Below are 10,297 nucleotides of genomic sequence, written 5' to 3'. Positions count from 1 at the left end.
CAAACAGAAGGAGGGGAAAGAGCCTGAACAACAGTCTCTTGTTTCCAGCTCAATCAGGCAGACCACTGAAAGATATAACTGCTTCTCTGCTTCACAAATCCTGCTGGGATTGAGAAGACAGGACCAGGAAATGCTCAGGTTGAGGAGGAAACTGGGCACTTACTACCTCAGCTTCTGTTTGTGTTATTCAGCAAACATCAGAAAAGGAGGGATGAAGGAGACTACCCATTTGCCTTCTGTGTGTTTCAATGCTAATATGCACACTGACAAAGACGGGATGGAGGTGGCTTGCCAGAAAAAAGGATAAAGGAAGAATATTTAACAACTACAGTAGTTCTGTCTCACTGCAGACAAAAACAAAAAGATCCTGCATGTTTGTGTGATAATACAGATTTCTGTAAAACAAATACTAAAGCTGTTCACTGATGTGATACCCCAGGAAGGAAATCCACTAGACAAGACTAGAGAAGCTGATTTCAAAAAGGGCTTAACCTGGAAATGCTGTACCTCTCTGGTCTGCAGGTAGCAGTACTAGTCTGAGCAGCACATGCGGAAAACATTTAGAGAAGCATAAGCATCATTCACATAGCCTGGATGAGCATCTGAACTTCATGAACAAAGGGCTTCTTAAGCTTCATTTTGCACCATAACTTAAGTGCATACAAAAGCCTGTAATTAATAAATCACACTCTCTGAATCAGAAATACTTTCCGAGAGTTGTTTCTCAGGAATATTAAGGTGCTTGCCTCTGAATCACAGTGGTTACCGGGAATTGCACTAGACAACCAGAGAAGAAACAAGTTCTTTCATATTTCCACAAGTTGGGATATAATTTTTTGGCTGCAAGAAAAAGAAAGCCACTTTCCGAACTACTGCAACAATTAAAGGCAATCCTCTGAACTCACCTCAGAACCTGGTACCTGGTGGTACAAGCTGCCCTCTGGAAAAAACACCCTTTAGAAAAGACAAGTTTCAAAGAGTTTTCTAATGAATCTGCCTAAGCAAGGAAGCTGTTAGTTTAATCTGTCTTCACAAGAAGGCCATTATGGTCAGTACACGTTAGCATCCTGCCCTTTGCCTACACTACCCGAGGCTCAGAGGCACTGTAAGGCAACAACCTTCACCATCAGGAAGCTGACAGACAGGACTCCAAGGCACTTTGATTTGGCCTGGTAGGCATCTTGGGGATGCAAACTGCCTCGATTAATTCCTAATACTGGTACCAAATACCTCTTTTCAGGTTTAGAAATTTATTTCGTACATGCCTTGGGTTTTTGCCTTATATTATTAACTAAGGTATCATTTGGTTTATTTCTACCCATTCACCAACTCATACAAGCAGACGGTTGCAAATCAGAAAGGTTTATGTGTGGAGTAGCAAAGCGTGACAGACGTATCATTCCTCAGTACTGAACAACTCCAGCAATCATTGGTGAACATTAAGATGATTAGAAAACCCAGGGCAGTGTCTCCGTCAGTACCTATTCACCCCTTTCACTGATCCCCTGCCCCTTTGAGAAACTGAAATATTTGCCAAGAAAACAGCCAAAGAAAATAATAAAAGCAAAACAATACCAGTATAAATAAAATAATACACAGCATGCTGCGAGCCTTTTCTTCCTCAGCTGTTTTCCGCATTCCTTTACCTCTCTGTGCTTTGGGGCTCTTTATGTGACAAAGTGAAATTGCTCTTACATCTCTAATTCAATGCATTGGCTGAATACATTTGTGATTTCTGTTTTTAAAGAGGTGCACAACTCAGTTGTCACCTGGTACAGGAGCTGCTGTTGTCCATTTACTGAGGTGCACATCCGCTGAAGAGACATTGTCAAATGCCAAAATTCACCTTTTCGGTTCCCAGCAGTTCCTCGCAGACGATGGTTAATGACAGCGAAAACCTTCACCAGCACTGGTGCAGTCCTTCAGGGACAGAAAATATCTGCCATGTTAAAGGAGGCACCCAGGGAGCAATGCTCCTGTTTTCAAAGGCATCCTGTACACATTGAGAACTTGAGTGTCCATCCTGTGACAGCCCAGGGGACAGCTCTTTGAAAGCAGTGAACAGCACAGAAATCCAACTCTTAAGACTAAGTCCTCAAACATGCTAAAGCACCCAAAATGAGCTGTGTCCAAAAATCAGAAGCTTCAATTTTCAAATCCATCCCACAACACTTCCTCAAAGTGACCCAGCAATTCAGTGTCCCTCTCTTCACTCTAGACCAAGGACTTTAACCATGTTTCAATGCACTTACTTACTACATTATTCCGTGAATTAATCTGTGTATTTATAAGGACAAAGAGGGCTGATAACACACTTAAATTGGTGTATATGTTGTCCTTCATAGCCCAATCTTCCTTGAAAAGATAAGCTGCTTTAAAGATTTCCCTTAACATCCTTTCAGGTAGCCACAGCACCCACTCGCCCCATAATATATCCACGTAGAAAGAACTCACTCCAGAGTAAAGCCTTTTCTCAGCCCCACTTCTACACTCTGCCCTTGGGAGAGCTCGTACCCTTGGGACTGAAGGAAAGGCTTAGCTGTTGGATTTGCTCTGTGAGGCTAAAGTAGACAACGTAACATATAATGTTACAGATAAGATCAACAGAGAGGAAACTTTCTGTAATCCACTTTTCTTTAATATGGCTGTTTTGTAATCTTTGCCATCCTTCACTCTCAAATTTTTCTGCCAAAAGAGGAAATAAATCTGAAAATGCCTCTGTTCTTCCAAGATCCAAAATAAACAACCTGATGCTGGCTTTCAGGAATAAAGTTAACATCCCTTTATCCCAACCAAAGTACAATTTTCCATCCAGTACATCTGCCAAAGCCACAAGGTCTCTAATAAATCTAGATTCTGCAGTCTAAATCTCTGATATTAGGGACAGTCAACAGAGTGAAGGGAACTACTTTTTAACCTATTCATGACATTATTAACATGTACCTTTCCAACTCCTGCTATGAGACACAGCAATAGATACACAAAAATAGAAGGAATTCACACACACCTCACCACACACACAATATAAAGCAAGGATCACCACAAATAAAATTTAAGAGTGACACCATCTGATAGATGCAACTGGGACCCAAAACATGAGAGCAACACAACCCTGTTGCTAGATGTGAACACAGGAACCAAACACCTTCATGGTAGAAATAGCATGTTAGGCAGGATCTCCTTGGAGGCAAGTCTGAACCACTTGTTAGGGAGAGAAATGGCCTGAGGATCCCACTATGTGAGAGCACACAGGTCCTGGGTCACTCATGAAGGAGAGAGGAGACATCCTCCAAACTTCCATGCAAAGGGGATACTCCTGCTTCCCAAGGATAGGAGTCTTAAAGCCATGGGAAAGGCAGAGAGAAGGCTGCCTCTCCAACCCACCTATTTGTTAGCCTGCTATTAAAGCAGAAGCCCCGAATGTGTGTTTGGGTTACACAGCACCTTCCCTTGCTGCCTACACAGAAGGGGTGACCCAGAACCTGCTGTGCATGTGATAGTCTCGCTTCCAAACCTATGTGGCAGAGCTTAGCAGAAGGCCTTCCAAAGCATGCTGGGGTTTGTCCTTTTCCTCAGCTATTGTGCTGAAGGATGATGAAGCATGAAGGAGGATGAAGGATGGATGTCCACATTGGATGCACTCCCCCAGTGCATAAACTTCCTGCCAAGAAGCTTAGAGCCTCCTGAAATAGTAAGGCATGGTAATCTTGCCAAGATTGTAAACTCCTTGGTGGGGAACAAGGAGTAAGGAATTGAGCTCAAACATTATGCCCTTGGGCACCAGCTGAAAGCCCAGGAAGGGGAGAGGCACAAGCACACTTGAGAATGGAACTTGTATTTGCCCTGAGAGTTCTTCTTGCACATCTGTGACTGCGTCATCATACAGAGCTTCATTTATGTGAGGTGGTTGCTCTTGCCCTTCTCCTTCTTCACAAAAAGTAGGTGAAGGAGTAGTACTCAAAGCTCCCTCCTTTCACATAGCCTGGAAAAACAAAACCACACAGCACAATTCCCCAGTTTGAACTGTATGATTATGGATCAGACCTTTGAGGTGGCATAAACCTACCTAGCTCTGACATTTAATGGGTTGGGCTGATTCATACCAGGGATCTGACATTCTCTCTCCTCTATCAATTCCAAACAGAATCCATTTCACTGACTACCTAGAGAACCATTTCTGGTCTGTCTTCAACCACATGGGAAGAAGTTTTATACATTAGACACTACATTTATTTGTGCTGCCACCAGTTAATGGGGCACAAATCTCAGAATGTGCATATTTCATTAATTTCTCTCCTAAGCCCTGTACAAAATGCAATGGGTTGCTACTCCTCCTAGCTTCTGCTCATGCTGAGAACATTACTGACTCCAACAGCAAGCATTTGTGTGCTTTCTCCCTGTGAAAACAAAGTTTTCTACTTATGTAACTAGATTTTATGATCAGATAAATCCCTTTTGATACCCTCTTACTAACAGCTTAATGAATGAAGAGGTGAAGCAGAGGGAAGATGCTTCAGCTGTCTTTGGAGCCTAGTTCATGGAGATATCACAATAACAAAGAGGTGTCTATAATAACTCATAAATCTGCTTCTCTAAACCTCAGAAACCTCCAGACCTGCTCTTGGATACAAGTACTCACACTCATCATGATTAATGATACTTCCGAGAGTAAAGGACAATGAATAGGTAGAATGTGCAACACAAGATTAATTTTGACTCGAGCTGAGCTAGTTGGTGAAGATCCAGACAGCTCCTGCAGACTGAACCCCAACACAGCTCCACTGACAAAGTCCAATTTTTAAAAGCCCACATTTTAAGTTTTTCACACTCACCTTGATATATAAAATACCCCCAAGACATATCCTCTGCATTTTATGCTGTTAACCAGACAAACACTAGAGCCTGTGGATGACATTTTGTCAGTAAGATGCTGGAACTAAGTGTCCCACAAGAACACTTCGAAAGTCTGCTTCCCTCATTAGGAATGAGATCAAAACCAAGAATGTTCACCAGGACACGTTTTATGCTACTGGGATTCGAAGCAGAAGTGGGCAGAATGGCTTCACCTTTTTCTTTATGTGGCTATTGTCTGTGCTGTAACTTGCAAAACCTGAAAAAAGACATTGCTCCTGCAATCTTCGCACACCACAATGGAATAACAGTATATGACAAACACCACACACACATTGCAAGAACACATGCACAGATCAAGTTTATTAACTCTTACCTACCGGTGAAGAAAATCATGTTTACATTTAGTGTACTGAAAACCCACTCAAACATAACCTGTCCACAGAGGAATGTTTATTTAAATCATTCTGCTGGCATCAGTGTTAGAGTAGAAAGATGTGATGTGTGATGTATGTCCGACTAGTTACCCTCATTAAGCAATCAGACAACTCAAAATGCCCTAAAAAATGTATAGAGAAAATGCATAGCTACAGCAAACTGAATTCTCATTTTCTGCCTCCTCCAGGCATGGATATCCTTGTGTGGCCTGCATGTGCCCATTAGCATCTGATCTACCTGGGAAATTGGCTGGTGCTCTAAGCTGGGGGCTGGATCAGGTAACCTCTAGAAGCCCCTTCCAACCTGAATTATCCTAGGATTCGAGGTTGGAAATTAGAAGGTGTCTCAATCACAGGACTGACAGTTCTGAAATAACTTTCTAAATAACAAAGTAAAAAAAAAACCCCAACAATATTTGAAGAAGCAGCCTGATAATTTGTGAAACCAATCGCATAGCAAGGCTGCTTTCAAGGGGTTAGATAATTGTACCATAAGGATCCTTTCAATCCCACATTCTAAAACCCCCGTCACTTCACCCTTACACTTCTCCAGTTTAGAAAAAAACTGCAAGCACATCCAGGACTTCGCCAGGAATTGTGTGCACTTCTTGAGAGGTGTCTGCTTTATGCTTTGTTCTGACATATTCTGATCATGTTTTTTGTCACTACAACAGCCTGGAAACATCTCTTGATTTTTTGTTTAGATACCTCCTACTGCACGATTTCTATTCTCCAAATCAAATTCCCAACTCTTAGACCCATGTTCCTAATGTAAATACCACTTACAATTCATCCAAACTCATTCATAACTTTTTTGCTATTATTCCATAATAATTTTTGCTTAAGAGGAATTCTTGGCTTGTACTCCAGGACGTGAGCCTGCATTTCAAACACATACTTCAGCGAGCCACAGATATTGTCAGTTCGAATGTTTAGATGTTTTAAAAACCTAGTTGCTTTGTTTATTAATTCCACTCAGTCACAGTGCATGTCCTGTAATTGTATTGCCACATTTAAAGATATTTTCTAAGCTTGCAACAACTGAGACCAGCTCTATGACACTCAGACACTGGCCAAAGCTCACTCGCATATGCCTTGCTGGGTATTCCTTGTAACTTTATAATTAGCTACTTTACCAGCTAATAACAGTGAGGGGTGCTACCTTACCTGACAAAATGAGAAGCTCGATGATGTCCGCATCCCCCAGGAATGATGCAACATGAAGAGGAGTTCGTTTCTCAGCATCCTACAAAACCATAGATTGTACAGTTACAAAACATGGTCAATAACTGCAAGTGTTAGTGATAAAGAGCAATGGATGTGTAGATTGTGTTTATTTTTCTATGTGTATTTCTGTTTATAATTAGAAATGCAATCTCAACTAGTGAAAGAACAAAGTTCACAGCCTAAACAACATATTTCCTCCCAATAAACCTCAACTTCTTTATCACTTGGTTCCACCAGACATTTCAGGGACACTGTCTTTACTCTGATATCCCATTTACAGATAGATCAAATCAAAACAAATCCAATCTAAAATGAGGAAAGACATCATAGAATCATAAAGTTGGGGCTGTTCAGCCTGGAAAAGAGAAGGCTGCGTGGAGACCTCAGAGCAGCCTTCCAGTATCTGAAGGGGGCCTATAAGGATGCTGGGGAGGGACACTTCATTAGGGACTGTAGTGGTAGGACAAGGGGTAATGGCTTCAAACTTAAACAGGAGAACTTTAGGTTAGATATAAGGAAGAAGTTCTTCACAGTGAGGGTGGTGAGGCACTGGAATAGGTTGCCCAAGGAAGTTGTGAATGCTCCAACCCTGGAGGTGTTCAAGGCCAGGCTGGACAGAGCCTTGGGCGACAGTTTAGTGTGTGGTGTCCCTGCTCATGGCAGGGGGGTTGGAACTAGATGATCTTAAGGTCCTTTCCAACCCTAACTATTCTATGATTCTATGATTCTATGATGTCTTTCCTCATTCCTTGTGTCTCTTTTGGAAACATTTTCCACTGTAAGTATTGCAGTGACATAATTCAGATGCTTTTGGAAATCAGACTTTGCAATGCAGTTTGCATCAACAATGTAACACCGCACTCATCAGAAGGATCTCTCTGGAGAATGGTTTGGAACCACAAATAAGGACAGGATGCAATCCCCTTATGTCTACAAAGGTTCTTGTATGCCATTTAGCCAGCAGCCCAAAATGAAACACAAATAAAGAAAGCATTAGCAGTCAGATCTGTGTCTTTAAACTTAGAATTGCTATTAATCATATGTACAACTTCTGAAATACACCTACTTTTATTTCTGTAATTTTCAGCCTTAGGGAGTCACATTTTCACAATTTTCTTTTCTACCTTCAAGGGCTGTAAATGCAGTGTTTACAGAAACAGAAAAACCCCACCTTTCTTTTACTGCTTTATTCAGATGATTCCAGAACATAGGCCTTTAAAAGAAACTGCTACACATTGTAATATGGGCAACAAAAATCACAAGAACTCCTAATACTGCTAATCATGTTATTTGACCCATGTTTCTACTTCTAAATGGATTTATTTTCAGGTTTTCAACTATTAATACAAAATAAGTTCAAAGAGACTTATCAATCAAACTTACCAATTATCAAACCTACCAGCATTAAATACTGTAAACTAGCAACAGATTCATCACTTCCTCAAAATGATACCAGCACAGAAACCCTACTGGTATTTACACTTTCTCCCTGAAACATAACTCTGAGACTGTAAAATAAAATATCACTTTTAACATGCCCAAGAGGTAATCAACCGCAAACTATTTTGGACTGCCTTCAAAGTATGCTATAAATGTGGACAAATCAGTGCAGCAGTTGCAATGTGAATGCTGAAAGCTGTTTTCTAGCACTGAGAGGCACAGAGCCACTGGTCACCAGAATAAGTTATGTTTACATTTTGTATTTGCATAGGTTTTGTCAAACATACATGATGTACATAGTCCCCAAATTCCATTGCAGTGGGTTTTAATCTTCCAGATTGGGCATAGACATAAAACACCTAAAAGACAGATTACGTGACACCCTGGTTGTCACAGGTCAGAGGGAAAGATGTCTTATGCAAGCTCACTTCCTCACATGGCAGGTAAATTAAAACAATATTAAGCAGTGTCCATCTAGCAATGTCCACTTAGGAACTAAAATCATGAGCTGGATTCTCTCATCTGCTCAGCTCCTAAAACATAATCCACCGTGGACTAGCTTTTATAGGCTACATAAGTGCACACAAGAACTTCCATAAGTATTGCTTCATATTAGCTATCCTAAAGTTATCCACAACAAAAAATATGCAAAGACCAATCAAACATTTGTACACAAATAGGATCAGTTTTATTTCATTTTCTTAGCTTGTTCATTTCAATGCATGAATCTCTCCTTAGCACAATGTAGTATTTGTAATAGCTATTGTACCTGTCAGTGATAAATTTTGCAGCACAGCCAAGCTTGGCAGCAGAACAGAGTAGTTTGAAGCTGAATGCTAATGATACAAGACCAAGCAGTTTTCTGTATCAAGGAACCAAAGCTATTCAGTGCTTTATTGATTATAAGCAATGTTGTATACTAAACTGTAAATCTGATGGACATTTCATATCTGAGGGAGGAAAGGACATAAACGCTGAAGTTGAAGTTTTATCTTTCTGTAGCAGGAATAACTCTGAAAAGTATCCTCCACTTTCACTTCTTAAAATTGATGTAAAATCCTATCAAATTAAGTGAGAATCACGTCTTCAGAAAAAGATAGGCTTAGTCACACAACTGAATTTAAGCTTAATTTCTCCAAGAGAAAAACCCTGAAGTTGCTCCATTTATCACAACAAGACACAAATAAGAATTCACGTGAACTAGACAATGACAAAAGCCAGAGCGTGGTATAGAAAACTAAAAACACATGAAAGAGCCCTGCAGGCAATGTTTTTGGGGAGTTTGGTAGGGAGAAGTCCACACACAACGCCTGCAGCTGAGCATGCAGTTGAGCAACACCCTCAAGTTCCTGTTTACACTCTGCACACAGCTGACACAGAAACAGAGGAACTGGAGCATCTGCCCATCTGCCCAACCACACTCCTTGCGTCCTCCTCAAAGCCATGTACCACTTCTGTAAGGTTTAAATAGCTCACTGGCTTTGTGTCCGGCCCATGCACTAACATCTATCCAGCTACAGATGTCATTGTGGCACGATGGTAGTAAAAGGAGCACAAGTAGTTCAATAATGATCTAAAGAATGAAGATGACAGAAACAGAGGAACAAAAAGAAAACTTGTCATTTCAGGGAAAGGTCTGGCAGTACCCCAAACCTGACCATACATTATCAAGGGAAGGAATGGAGGTGGGGGGAAGAAATGATAACAGTATTACAAATAACAGTAAGACAAATAATCAGAGCCACTTCAAGTGCAGTTCTCAGAGGAACAAAAGGTCAGTAAGAGACAGCAGATAAGCTACACAATGGCTACAAAATCATGCTGAGGCGAGATAAACACTCTCTTCCCAAAACTGTGTCAGTGACTTCTGTGCGCAGAAAAGACCCTGCTGCATTATCTGTACACGTGTTTTTAAAAAGTATACAGATAATGGGAATTAAGCATTTAACAAGCAGGCAATCGCAGGCCTCAGCAAGAAAAACACTCAACACATGCTTAAAGCATTCAAGTGATCACAGCGACACTGATAAAGTCCTTCACAGGCTTGAAGTTAGGCTAGTCCATAAGTGCTCCATTGGCACAGAGCCTTAGAGTACATAAAGAGTAGCAGAACAGGGGCTCAGATCAGTCATATTGGCAGATGTAAAATAATCAGGCATGTTAAGAAAATGGCCAACAGTTTCTCCTCAGCACAGCCTGTATCTCAAAGGAGATTATGGATTTGAACTTTTATATCAACTGCAGCTGTTCAGATCAGATGTTTGGGACAGTTATTTACTATTAAAATACAAGTGCAACTGCTACAGAAAACAAATGTATTCTGGTTTTGTCACCAAACTGCT

At 40.9% G+C, this 10,297-nt stretch overlaps 1 protein-coding gene across 1 annotated transcript in view; it reads right to left on the bottom strand.

The window, feature by feature from the left end:
- The window catches only part of ANKRD44 (ankyrin repeat domain 44), a 73,042-nt gene that overhangs the window by 57,018 nt on the left and 5,727 nt on the right, over positions 1-10,297 (bottom strand). Inside the window, exon 2 of the mRNA XM_010019184.1 lies at positions 6,456-6,534. Within this exon, the coding sequence (XP_010017486.1) occupies positions 6,456-6,534 (79 nt within the window). The remainder of the gene's footprint in view (positions 1-6,455; positions 6,535-10,297) is intronic.

Source organism: Nestor notabilis, unplaced genomic scaffold (assembly GCF_000696875.1).
Source record: "Nestor notabilis isolate BGI_N333 unplaced genomic scaffold, ASM69687v1 scaffold19827, whole genome shotgun sequence".
Lineage (NCBI taxonomy): Eukaryota > Metazoa > Chordata > Aves > Psittaciformes > Psittacidae > Nestor > Nestor notabilis.
This window is presented reverse-complemented; position numbering and strand designations above follow the sequence as displayed.